This window comes from Sander lucioperca, chromosome 15 (genome assembly GCF_008315115.2).
Source record: "Sander lucioperca isolate FBNREF2018 chromosome 15, SLUC_FBN_1.2, whole genome shotgun sequence".
Taxonomy (NCBI): Eukaryota; Metazoa; Chordata; class Actinopteri; order Perciformes; family Percidae; genus Sander; species Sander lucioperca.
Genome location: NC_050187.1, coordinates 4,013,786 through 4,027,965, shown reverse-complemented (window position 1 = coordinate 4,027,965; position 14,180 = coordinate 4,013,786). Strand labels below are relative to the sequence as shown.

General features: G+C 41.5%; 1 protein-coding gene across 1 annotated transcript; it reads right to left on the bottom strand.

Moving 5' to 3' along the window:
* LOC116056260 (G-protein coupled receptor 4-like) lies at positions 1-4,193 on the bottom strand. Its single transcript, XM_035992655.1, has 4 exons — positions 4,043-4,193; positions 1,053-1,238; positions 620-804; positions 1-524 (listed from the first exon to the last, which is right to left on the bottom strand). The coding sequence occupies exons 2-4, from the start codon at positions 1,221-1,223 to the stop codon at positions 20-22; spliced, it is 861 nt and encodes a 286-aa protein (XP_035848548.1). The 5' UTR covers positions 1,224-1,238; positions 4,043-4,193; the 3' UTR covers positions 1-19.
* Positions 4,194-14,180: the final 9,987 nt, after the last annotated feature.

Sequence of the window (14,180 nt, the reverse complement as noted above, 5' to 3'; positions counted from 1 at the left end):
GTGGACATGTTGTCATCACTCATACTGTTGAACTGCTGTTGTCATTGCTGTCCATTCTGCAACAACACACAGAGGCCAAAAACTTGTCTATGGCCCCTTTCCTCATGAAAACATACAGAACTAAGTCTGCAAGAGGACTCAATTTAAGAAACACATTAAACAGGACCCTGAGGAAGTTAAATCTGTTTCCCTCTTTCAGAAACAATATGGGTCTGGGCAGGAACAGCAGCGTGTAAATAAGCAGCACCATGACCAACATTGCCACAATTCGACGTTTTTCATCAGCGGGAACTGAGATGGAAGCAGACAGGGCTTTGAGGGTCCCAACCAGGAAGAATATGAACAGTGGGAGGGGAAGGAGGACAAATATGGCTGTAATGGTTAGTGAAATGTCTGAAAAATTAATAAATAAAAAAGAGAAGCAATAGACGGGAGAAAAGATCCAGACCAGGACACAGACCCCCACAGAGATCTTGATGGATCGTCTGAAGCGGTACCACAGTGGGCAGGCGATGACCAAATACCTGTAATACAAGATGTAAGACACAGCTTCAGAATGATGTAGTAATACAATGGTCAGACACAGAAGTAGTTACACACATTCTGGATAGACAGATACCTTTCCAGGGCGATGCACACCATGAAGCAAATGCTGGCCATCAGACTAGATTCATAAATAAGATGGAATATTTGATCTATGTGGTGCCCACGGTTTGTCACAAAAACGATCATGCAGCAGAACTGAATGATGTCAGAAATGAGAAGGTTGATGACGTAGATCGGAGCGACATTATCCTTTTGCACCTGCAGGAAAACATTGGTTAAAGTAAAGAAAGCAGTTGTAAACATGTTCTGAACTCCTCCTCCCAAATATGTCTGCAGGGTCCAATCAGCTTAATTTACATTTTAACTTTACAGTTCATTATTCCTGTAAACGTATAGGTCATTAAAATACTTCACCCCAGCCCCCTGACATGTGGCCCCCAACTCAGATCAAGATCCTTTACAGACAGACACTTTACACAAATAGATCTCAGTCATAATGTACGTACCAGAGAATGAAGAGTATAGATGGCCACGAGGGTCAAAGGAAGTCCAATACTGATGATTATGCATATTACCACATATATTATGAAAAATGGTCCTCTATAGTAGTCATAATACTGTGATGTGTTGTTAATGTAATCATAGTAGGAAGTGTTGTTGACGTGGACATCTTCCATTCTTCAGAGTGAAACCTGTTTAAGAGATCAGGTTATAAAAAGAGACGTGAAACATGTTGTTTAATATCTACCTAACATTGTTCAGTTCACACAAATTCAGTATACATATATAAAATACTCAAAAATCAAATAATTTAAAACAAAATGCGTATTGCTTTCAGTATTAAAATTCCTTAATATTTGTTACCCTATCTGCTTATGATATTTAATCAAATACTTCAGTTTCAGATATCAAAAGTTCTGGTGATGAAATATTTAACGTGCTGATGTGAGGTCATTACTGCAGCCACAGAACCTCGTCCGTGTTTCAGTAAATTAATATAATGATTAATGTTAATTACATTTGTTTAGGACATTCTGTGCTGATGCTCCACTCCTTGTTGAATGCCCCTCTGCCCTCTGGTTTTGGATGAGACTGACTAATCCACTTCATAAACCATCTGCATTATCTTTTGTGTAAAGATTAATTTTCTTATTTCACTAAACATCTCTAACTGAATCAGTAAATGACTGTAACCTGTCTTGAGTTACATAACATAACCTCAGTCATCGTATTTTCACGACACAAGACTATTTTGCATATCTAAGCTCATTTTTATTATTATTATTATTATTATGATTATTATTATGATTATTATTATGATTATTATTATCATTATTATTATTATTATTATTATTGTTATTATCATTATCATTATTTCCCAAATATCTTTCCGTGAATTAATGATGTTTCAGAACATACATACATACATACATACATACATACAACATTTGTGAGAAATAGCCTTTGTAATTAGAGGATGGATACCTGACCAATTCGGACAGATATTCTTCAATACCATCATCCCGGCTCTGCTTCAGCAGAAACTCTCCCAGCTTGGTGTGCCTGACTCCACCTGCAGGTGGATCACTGACTTCCTGTCTGACAGGAAGCAGCATGTGAAGCTGGGGAAACACGTCTCCGACTCACAGACCATCAGCACCGGATCCCCCCAGGGCTGCGTTCTTTCTCCTCTGCTCTTCTCCCTGTACACCAACAGCTGCACCTCCAGTCACCAGTCCGTCAAGCTTCTGAAGTTTGCGGACGACACCTCCCTCATCGGACTCATCTCTGATGGAGACGAGTCCGCCTACAGGTGGGAGGCTGACCACCTGGTGACCTGGTGCAAGCAAGACAATCTAGAGCTCAACGCTCTAAAGACAGTGGAGATGGTTGTGGACTTCAGAAAGAACCCAGCCCCACCTGCCCCCATCACCCTCTGTGGCTCCACAATCAACACTGTGGAGTCTTTCCGCTTCCTGGGAACTACCATCTCCCAGGACCTCAAGTGGGAGCTGAACATCAGCTCCCTCGTCAAGAAAGCACAACAGAGGATGTACTTCCTGCGGCAGCTGAAGAAATTCAACCTGCCAAAGACAATGATGGTGCACTTTTACACAGCAATCATTGAGTCCATCCTCACATCCTCCATCACCATCTGGTACGCTGCTGCCACTGCCAAGGACAAGGGCAGGCTGCAGCGTGTCATTCGGTCAACAGAGAAGGTGATTGGCTGCAATCTGCCGCCGCTCCAGGACCTGTACGCCACCAGGACTCTGAAGCGTGCTGGTAAGATTGTGGCTGACCCCTCCCACCCCGGACACAAGCTCTTTGAGCCACTCCCCTCTGGCAGGAGGCTGAGGTCCATCAGGACCAAAACCTCACGCCACATAAACAGTTTTTACCCCTCCGCCACTAGCCTTCTAAACAAGGCTCGGAATCCATCCTGACTCTCTCCACACCCCACCTCTGGCTCCTCATGCCACTGTACCTACTCTGCTGTAGCGTCCCTTTTCACTACTGTTTAACTTATTTTACTATTTATTTAAATTTATTTTATCGTTATTAATACGTACTGTGTGTATATGTTTATACTTATATTGTTTATATCTTTTTATCCTTCTTATATTTGTATGTGTGACATGCTCCAACAACACCATGACAAATTCCTCGTATGTGCAACGTACTTGGCAATAAAGCCCTTTCTGATTCTGATTCTGATTCTGATTCTGATATTTATAAATGATGTTCAGGTTCGGGTCGGGCTCGGTCACATCAGCGTGATAAGGCATTGAACATTTTAAATTTAAAAAAGCTTATTATGTAGGTGCGCACCTGTGTTAACGTGCTCTTGTTGTCCCGTGTGCTCTGATGACCTCATCTGTTGACATTTCTTAATGTCTTCCTACAGCTGCTTAATAAAAGCTTTCCACACAAACAAACGTACATGTGTTATTAGCATGAGAAAAATATTAAATTTGAACTGTGTCTGGCTCGGGTCAGGTTCAGACATAAATATCTTAATGCCTGTCGGACGCGGGCCAGGCTCGGACAGGAAAATGCGGCCCTATCCGTGCTCTATTTGTAAGCACGTTTTCGATATATGGACTACATTTCTGAAATATCTACACAGTAGTTCTACTTCTTGTTGTTTAATTTCCCATTAATTGTACATGTTCTATCCCATTTTTCTTCTCAAATTTTCCTTTAGCTAATGTACTTGATTTTGCATCCTTATATCTTTTTTAGCCGGTTTCTTAAACTACATTTTCTGTCTTTGTTACACAATAACATATCCATAAGGCTTACAATTTAAGGTAAGACAGGGAAAAACCCAAATGAAATATAGTTGGTTTAAACACAGTACAGTCCCCAGCTGTCTGGTTGTTAAAAGTTGCATAATCATTTTCATGACTATTTACAGTGTATTTACCTTTTTAAACAATCTAAACAAAAATACAATAAGTAAATAAATATAATAAAATGTGACAAAATTTACCTTTGACAGCTGCAAGACACCGAATGAGTTCCCTACACCAATGTCTGATGTGTTGTCCTCTACATCCAAACAGTCTACAATAAATATGGTAAAGTTACACAACATGCAGTACGTTGATAATAATCCACGCCTCCTCTTCGAAGGAAGAGTGATGAAATGAGTGTGAACATGAAGTGGTGTGGTAAAGGGGGGGGGGGGGTGTATTTGAACAACACCACATGTAGTAATCAGCACATGTATGTTAAGTCTGTTTAATATGTTGCTGTTTTGATTGTTTTGATGAGCTTATTGAAGGTTGAAATATCCTCGAACATATAATGTATATAATATATTTACATAAAACATTAAAGAGCAATTTAAACAATTCAAAATATAAACACAGCTAAAATAAAATAAGATATGACATTAAGACAAATATGAGATAGTATTAAGTGATAAAATGAATAATAAACATATAAATAAAAAATAATCAAAACTGAAATTAAAAAAGCAAAAACGTTTGGCAACAGGTGCAGACATTTCCTTCCTGTTTCCAGCAAATGCACAGCGTCAGTCTTCAGATCTTACACCAGACATGTAAGATCTGAATTATCTTTGAATAACTGATTTGTATGTTTTTGGTAAACAGTGGTGTGCAAGATTAACTTTGTTATTGGGGTTTTAAAACAGGTGAATTGACAGAGGTTCTCTGTAATAAACTGTATAATTATAGAAGTTAATGCACAGTTACATTTAAGCTGGTCCATTACAATAAAACTAAATTAAATCTATGTATATAATTTGAAATAATGTATATTTCACATTATTTCAACAGCATTTCAATGATGCAGTTTTGCTTTAATTATCCAGTGTTTGACTACAAAGGCTGCACCTGCTGGAAACAGACAGTAGTACAACATGTATGACTATTACAATTGTATCAAAAAAGCAAACATAAAGTAATAACAAAAACATCAAACCAAACATTTTTATGTAGCTCTTAAAATGAAAGACCAGACCAAAAGTTTGAAGTTGATTTCATTTATATAGCACTTTTTTGGTGCACAAAGTGCTTCAAAAAGACAAAAACATATGTATACAATACAAGCATAAAACACAAATCTTCTTGGCCTTGTGAACATTAACAGACTTCTTGACTCTGTCACAAACTGGCTCAGTGAATGTGACCAACCTGATCTCACAGAATTACGTGAAATCCGTCAAACTCTGTGGCAGTTTCACGGAATCGCTGAAAATTCCGTGATGGGCCCACGGAAGAATTGAACTGAAATGAACACAGCCCCTTAAGTTAAGGCAAAGGTCGTGGATGGGTTTACGTTTCCATGACATGCAGGACAACAATGGGACGGTTGGGTTTAGGTAAAGAAGAGCAGGACAGTTGGGTTTAGGTAAAGAAGAACGGGACAGTTGTGTTTAGTTAAAGAAGAACGGGACAGTTGTGTTTAGTTAAAGAAGAACGGGACAGTTGGGTTTAGGAAAAGAAGAACAGGACAGTTGGGTTTAGGAAAACAAGAACCTGACGGTTGGGTTTAGGTAAAGAAGAACGGGACAGTTGGGTTTAGTTAAAGAAGAACGGGACGTTTGGGTTTAGTTAAAGAAGAATGGGACATTTGGGTTTAGGAAAAGAAGACTGGGACAGTTGGGTTTAGTTAAAGAAGAACGGGACGTTTGGATTTAGGAATAGAAGCACAGGACAGTTGGGTTTAGGTAAAGAAGAACACGACAGTTGGGTTTAGGAAAAGAAGAATGAGACGGTTGGGTTTATTAAAAGAAGAAAGCAGCGGTTGGGTTTAGGAAACGTGAAGCGGGACACGATCCCCTGGATCCTGGGTGAAAGTCCTGTGTTTTTCGCTCTTAATGCTACGTCATCTTCTCATTGACTTTACATTGGCATTGTTTTCCGTGGTGGCCACACGGAATTTTCACACATTTCGTGCCACCACCACGTAATGCGGTTAACAGTTTGTGATCATTTCACGGAATTCTGTGAGACCAGGCTGGTCAGGCACCACAAAAAACAGGAAGTTGACTAGCAGGCACCCAGATTTTCTCACACTCTATTTTACTTTGGTTTTTCTTGAGAACTCTGTTGACACATACACAAGAAATGCTTTTTACTTCCTCATACCATCTCTGTGACTAGGTACCTACAGTATTATTGCTGTTCTGCTGTTATTCAGCATTACAAGGATGATTCACTGATCTTATTATCAGTGTTCAAAGTTTGGAAACAGAAGGCAAAAGTCCCTTGCCAAGTTATTATTTTTTACAGAGGAGCAATAGAAAGCATCCTGACTGGAAACATTACAAACTGGCATGTTATTTAATCTAATTTAAAAATGATTATTCCATCCATTTATTTCATTCTCCCTTATTGTTTTAAAACACTTTGAATTGCCTCTGGGTTTGAGATGTGCTGTCCAAAAATAGCTACCATGCCTTGCTTTAATGCAGTGAGTTAATCAAAGGCAGACATTTGATAGTCCTGCCTCTAGCTCGAAAAACCTTATCTCCTATCGCTTAATGTTTAATACTGTGAGAGATATACACACACACACACACACACACACAAACACATCTACACACACACACACACACACACACACACACAGAGACAGACAGAGATACACACACACACACACACACACACACACACACAAACACATGCACATGCACACAAAACAACACACACGCACACAGTCACACACAGTAACTTCACAGCAACAGGTCAACATGTCAGGGATCAGATCACATGACCAACTGCAGTTAAAGGTTGCCATGAAGACTCCTGTCTCAGAGAGTCCTTCTCACAGAAACAAGGCTCTGGCTCACCTTTGATAGTCCTGCTTCTAGCTCAAAAACTGTAACTCCTATCGCTTACTCTTTTATACTGTGAGATATAACACCCTGCTGATCATCCTGTGCAAGAATGGTATGTGTTGTGTAAGAAATCTGAGGACAGCTGTCCGAAAAGGGCCTGTTTCTCTTCTTCTCCTGGTATTTCTGGTATGATTTAGTACAGGAGGCAGTGCGGCAGTTGGTGGACATGGCTTCACTTGGAAGCTTGCTGTGCCTCTTGGGAAAGTCAGATTGCCTCCCTAAGCACATTGTTAGAAAGGGCACAATATTCACTACATTTTGATGTAAAAGTAATGTATGAAGAGTTAAAACTGTGGATGGTATCACAAGGTAAAGAGAATTTTGCTTCTGCCTCTTTCCACTCTGTCAGTTGGGCCCTGCCCTCTAAGTCTGAGCATTCCATCCCATACACACCAATGTAAAAATGGCAGAAAGGCGTTTTGTCTAAGGGTTATCATTTTTATATTTTATATTTTAAGTAAATAATGTGGCCTGATTTGACCCTTTCTTTCTACATCTTTCCTTCATGACCATAGGTAAGCATAGGAACAAAAACTGACCGGTAGATCGAGAGCTTTGCCTTCTGGCTCAGCTCTCTTTTCATCACAACGGTGCGATAAATTGACTGTAATACCGCACCCGCTGCGCCGATCTCCCGCTCCATTGTCCCCTCACTCGCGAACAAAACTCCAAGGTATTTGAACTCCTTCACTTGGGGTAAGGACTCATTCCCTACCTGGAGAAGGCACTCCATCAGTTTCCTGCTGAGAACCATGGCCTCAGATTTAGAGGTGCTGATCCTCATCCCAGCCGCTTCACACTCGGCTGCGAACGGATCCGTGAGTGAGTGAGTGCTGAAGGTCACAGGCCAATGATGCCATCAGGACCACATCATCTGCAAAGAGCAGCGATGAGATCCCCAGCCCACCAAACTGCAACCCCTCTCCACCTCGACTACGCCTTGATATCCTGTCCATAAATATTACAAACAGGATTGGTGACAAAGCGCAGCCCTGGCAGAGGCCAACCCTCACCTGAAACGAGTCCGACTTACTGCCGAGAACCCGGACACAGCTCTCACTTTGGTCATACAGAGATTGGATGGCCCTGAGAAGAGACCCCCTCACCCCACACTCCCACAGCACTTCCCACAGTATCTCCAGGGTGTCCCGGTCATACGCCTTCTCCAAATCCACGAAACACATGTAGACCGGTTGGGCATACTCCCAGGCTCCCTCCAGGATCCTTGCGAGAATAAAGATCTGGTCCATTGTTTCACGACCAGGACGGAATCCGCATTGTTCCTCTTCAATCTGTGGTTCGACTATCGGCCGAACCCTCCTTTCAAGCACCTTGGAGTAGACTTTACCGGGGAGGCTGAGAAGTGTGATACCCCTATAATTGGCACACACCCTCTGGTCCCCCTTTTTGAAAAGGGGGACCACCACTGTGGAGTTGTTTGACTACATCAGTGACTTCCGCCTAGGAAATTGACAACAATCCCCCATCATCCTCCAGGTCTGCCTCTAACATAGAGGGCGGATCAGTCGGATTCAGGAGTTCCTCAAAGTGCTCCTTCCACCGCCCTATTACCTCCTCAGTTGAGGTCAACAGCATCCCATCCTTACTGTACACAGCTTGGATGGTTCCCCGCTTCCCCCTCCTGAGGTGGCGAACGGTTTTCCAGAAGCACCTTGGTGCCGACCGAAAGTCCTTCTCCATGTCTTCTCCAAACTTCTCCCACACCCGCTGCTTTGCCTCTTTCACGGCAGAGGCTGCAGCCCTTCGGGTCCTTCGGGCCCTTCGGTACCTTGCAACTGCCTCTGGAGTCCTCCGGGATAACATATTCTGGAAAGACTCCTTCTTCAGTCGGACGGCTTCCCTGACCACCGGTGTCCACCACGGTGTTCGTGGGTTACCGCCCCTTGAGGCACCTAAGACCCTAAGACAACAGCTCCTTGCCGCAGCTTCAGCAATGGAAACTTTGAACATTGTCCACTCGGGTTACACAGGGATGCACGAAAAGCTCCGACAGAGAACGTCTGTCGGACAGGGGCCTCCTCCAGACGTTCCCAATTTACCCGCACTACCCGTTTGGGCTTACCAGCTCTGCCCCTCTCTTCACCCGAGTGTCCAAAACATACGGCCTCAGATCAGATGAAACGATTATAAAATCGATCATTGACCTTTGGCCTAGGGTGCTCTGGTACCAAGTACACTTATCATCCCTATGTTCGAACATGGTGTTCGTTATAGACAATCCATGACTAGCACAGAAGTCCAACAACAAACAACCACTCTGGTTTAGATCAGGGAGGCCGTTCCTCCCAATCACGCCTCTCCATGTGTCTCCATCATTGCCCACGTGCACGTTGAAGTCCCCCAGCAGGACTATGGAGTCCCCCACTGGAGCCCCATGCAGGACTCCATTCAAGGTCTCCAAGAAGGCCAAATACTCCGAACTCTTGTTTGGTGCATATGCACAAACAACAGTCAGAGTTTCCCCCCCACAACCCGCAGGCGTAGGGAGGTGACCCTCTCATCCACCGGGGTAAACTCCAACGTAGCGGCGCTCAGCCGGGGGCTTGTGAGTATCCCCACACCCGCCCGGCGCTTCACACCCTGGGCAACTCCGGAGAAGAAAAGAGTCCAACCCCTATCCAGGAGCATGGTTCCAGAACCGAGACTGTCTGTAGAGGTAAGCCCCACCAGATCTAACCGGTAGCGCTCAACCTCCCGCACCAGTTCCGGCTCCTTCCCCCACAGAGAGGTGACGTTCCACGTCCCCAGAGCCAGCGTCTGCTGCCCAGGTCTGGTCCGTCTAGGCCCGTGACCTTCACTGCCACCCGTGTGGCAGTGCAACCAACCCAAGCAGTTCCTCCCACAAGTGGTAGGCCCATGGGATGGAGAGATAGGCGCAACGTAGCTTTTTCGGGCTGTGCCCGGCCAGGCTCCTTGGCAAACCCGGACACCAGACGCTCGCTGACGAGCCCTCCATCTGGGCCTGGCTCCAGACGGGGGCACCGGGCTTCCTCCGGGCAAGGACACTCTTCCTCATTTTCCAAACTATCGATATTGGCCTTAAAATTCTTTATTGGTCGGGATCTAATAATAAACATAGTTTTCTGTCACGAAATGTGTCTAAAGACTAGAAAATATGTTATGTTAGTGTTACACACTGAGTTCCTGTCAGGTAGGAAAAAAAATACTGGTAGACTGTGCTGTGGGTTGAGATGCAGACAGTCTGATGTACAGGGTGTCTCTGTAGAGTGCATGTGTGCTGTGTTTCTGCAAACTTCATTTATTAAAAGAGAAATATACCGAGAAGCCAAGGAACGTCCACAAAAAAAGGAAATACATGTCGGGGTTGTTGAAACTGTAAAATGCTGCACTGAGATCAGTCTGGGTTTGTAAATGTTTTGCTGTGTACAGGTTGTCAGGTTCTGTAGCGCTTTTGATTTCCCATGATTTGTATCATACTGTACATGGAAATATATAAATGATGCTCAGATGCATGAATTTATTTTTAAACCAAAACATGTTTGTGGATGATTGATGATTTTATGATGTGAATTACGTTCACCGGTTGATTTTTATACCGAAGTGATTGTAATGAAAGTGTGTGTACGTGTATCAGTGTATTTAACAAATTAAATGAGACTCGTCTTTTGTTTTGTTTTGTTATTTGTTTTAAAAAAGTTAGCTTTCTTTTTAGTTAATTACTGGTCTAATGTGGTCCAGATGGGAAAAAGCAGTAAAGTCATAGTATAGTATGTCGAAAAAATAGTCACAGTATAGTATGTCGAAAAAAGTTTTAAAAAAGTAATTCGTATTTCGAAAAAAGTTTTAAAATAGTCAGTATAGTATATTGAAAAAAGTCATTAAAAAGTCATAGTATAGCATGTCGAAAAATGTTAAAGGAAGTCATAAAAAAGTCATAGTATGTCATAAGAATTCATAAAAAGTCATAATATAGTAGGTTGAAAAAAGTCACAAAAAGTCATAGTATAGTATGGCGAAAAAAGTCATAAAAATTCATAGTATAGTATGTTGAAAAAAGTCATTGTATAGTAAATGGACTGCATTTACATAGGGCTTTTCTAGTCTTAACGACCAGTGGATTGAACAACTAATCTTCCAATTGGTAGGCGAGCGCTCTACCAAATGAGCCACATTTATGTATGTCGAAAAAATTGTCATAGTATAGTATGTTGAAATAAGTCATAGTATAGTATGTCAGAAAAAGTCATAGTAAAGTATGTTGAAGTCAAAAATAATCATAGTATAGTATGTTGATTCAAAAGCAGTTTTGCACACCTCTTTTCTGGGGCAGGTGCTTCGGAAAAGGCAAAGGTTACCAGAAATAACTTGTTGAAGAAGTCCCGCACACTGTCAGGTGAATTTTACCTGAGGAAGGTCTGTGTGACCGAAACGTTGTGAAAGTATTTGCATGCGTAATGGACTGTGTGCAGGACTTCTTGCTGGTATGTCGAAAAAAGTCATAGTATAGTATGTCGAAAAAAGTCATAAAAAAGTCATAGTATAGTATGTCGAAAAAGTCATAAAAAAGTCATAGTATAGTATGTCTAAAAATGATGAAAAAAGACAACAGTTTGGTTCATTTTAAAAGCATTTTAATGTCTTTTTGCACATATATAAAAGAGAAGGGAACAAGTCTACGGGTGCAGCTCCAACTAGCACTGACCCCTAGTCCACATCACACAGACTACCTCACCTACAAACTCAGGCCCCCCCCGCCCCTTGTGTCCAGTCGGAGGCCCGGCCAACTCCTGCCCCTCTCGTCCACTTTACAGGCAAGGCGCAGTTTATCTCGAACAAGCCTATTGTTTTTAGGGGGTTGGTCAATTCAACTCAGCAAGTGGTTGAAGGTCCAGCTGGTCGTCCATCGCAAGGCTGGGCTGCAGAGCCTCAGGGTTTCAATGTTCCCTGCAGATGTTCCCTCAGAGTTGAGCCACAGTCTAGACCAGGAGGACCCAGAGAGCCCAGACATTAAAGAGGAGCAGGAGGAACTCTGGACCAGTCATAAGGGAAATGCCAAAGCATCTGAGAGTGAAAATGACGAAGAGAATATTCAGTCGTCACAGCTCCATCAGAGCCAAACTGGGGAGAGCAGAGAGGCCGAGCCTCAACAGATGGAAACAGAAGCTGACGGAGAGGACCGTGGAGGATTAGAAGCAGACCCACAAAGTCATCTATCATCATCACCTATCATAGAAGAAAAAACATTTGGTTGCAGTGTGAAAAAACTTTAGCTACAAGAGAAATCAAATATATAATTTAGAGGCCTGGCCTCTGATTGATAGGAGGTCAAAGATGGAGTCAAACAGTTTGAGATTAAATACGTGATATGGAAGAGAGTTTTATTTTTCATCATGTTCAGTGATAGACTATTTTTGATATAAATCCAGCACAAACAGTGATTGTTCATATTTGTTATCGGCCATAATCTCATCACAGTTGTGTTTAAAAAGCTGCTAAACGAGGTGCTGTTTGGCAAAAAAATAAATAAAAACACATCACACCCAGAAGACAAAGACATGGATCTGATAAACTCTAAATGCAAACCAACTTGGCTGAATGTTAAAACCAATACAAGGTGCCTGAAGTTGTAAAAAAACACAAGCTGGTCTTCAAACACAAGTCAGTTTTTCTCTTCATCACTTAGGTTCACTCTACCGTGTGTCTTCATGAAAATTTCAGTTAATATGAACAGAAAAATACTTCACACATATATATCATGAGACAGGTGCGTCGGAGAGGGACGAGTGGGTCATAAGTTGCAAAGAGAAGGTGATTGGTGCAAACCCACAATCCCCTCCTACAAAAGATGGCTTTTGGCTCAGTAAATAATACCATTTGCCTGATGAAGGTTTAGTACCAAAACGTTGCCAGCTACTAAATCTACAGTATCTCTGCAAGTTAGACAGTGTGCAGAAGTTTCTTAGCAATTCATCTGTATGTATTTATCTTTTTAATTATTCAGCTGGCACTGCCTTTTTTATACTAGCACAGGGGGGGGCACCAAATGTTTAATCCTACATATAAAAGACATTAAGCCCTGAAGGATTTTTGACAACCTCTGGTCCGTCTGGTTTTATTTTCTATAAAAGCTTGTAAAACATCAACCCTGTTGTCCAAAGTCAATCTATGAAAATCATTTCTTTTCAGAAAGAAACTGGGCTATTAGAATATTTGGGCTGCAGTGAGGTCACTTGAATGTTAAAAAAGGTTGTAGGACCATAAAGACAAATAAATAAATAAAACGGAACATGAATCTCACAGATATGTATTGATATCACACACACAGCAATACAAGCTTAGCCAATCTCCTGTCTAAAACACTTCTCATATGTATTAGGAGTCAAACAGTGAAAAAATAAACATTGTAACTTATACAGTGGACAAAATATCTACATTTTTTCAAAAAAAAGTCCAGACGCTTTTGTCCTCATGACATTCACTTATGCCTATGCTCAAAACATGATAATGTCATATTTATTGATATCACACACAGCAATGCTACACAAGCATTTGTGTTGTCTAAAATCAGTTCTCCTATATATTTGGAGTCATCCAGTGCAAAAATAAACATATTGAACATTAAAACTCCTATATAAAGGACAAACTATTTACATTTCTTACATACAGTGTATCAATCTTGGATGTAACAGTATGGATTAATTGACCCCGAAAATCTCTGGACTTCTAGGCTGGATACAAAACCTTCTGTAAGGGCTAGGAAGACACCAAAGACATCAGCAGAACGGGGCGACTGTTAGCTTTTAACTCCAAAAGACGGTATGTTTCTACTAGTTATTATTATAAAGTTACTAAGTTATGAATCAGAAGTGCCGTTTGGCGTTAGGTGTGTGTTTGGGGTGTGCTACAGTCATCACTGTGATGATTGTGCTTGATCTGCCCATCTTTGAACTCTTTATCTTTAAATTGTCCCATTTTCTGTTTTATTTGTTTCATATATTTAAGCCTTTTTAGGCTTTATGTAATTGTCTTTGTTGTATGAGCGGTCGCTGTTTCACAGTCACCACAGGTCACCATGTATAATAATGATAGACATTACATAGACTAACAAACTAATACAAGCATATTTGATTGACATTTTGTTGAAGCCATCACAGTGAAACAGGACAAGTTTACCAAAACATTCCCAGCAAGTAGAACTCCCACAGTACAGTCAAGACAATATTTTATAGTATTATTATAGTAGTAACAGTTAGCTGTCTTATTGGAAACCATGTTA

Bases quoted from the DNA above. Each gene is read 5' to 3' on its own strand.
- LOC116056260 (XM_035992655.1), bottom strand. From the start codon at position 1,223: ATGGAAGATGTCCACGTCAACAACACTTCCTACTATGATTACATTAAC. The intron at 805-1,052 runs GTACGTACATTA...GTTTTCCTGCAG, and splicing joins TCTATACTCTTCATTCTCTG to GTGCAAAAGGATAATGTCGC. The intron at 525-619 runs GTATCTGTCTAT...CTTGTATTACAG, and splicing joins GTGTGCATCGCCCTGGAAAG to GTATTTGGTCATCGCCTGCC.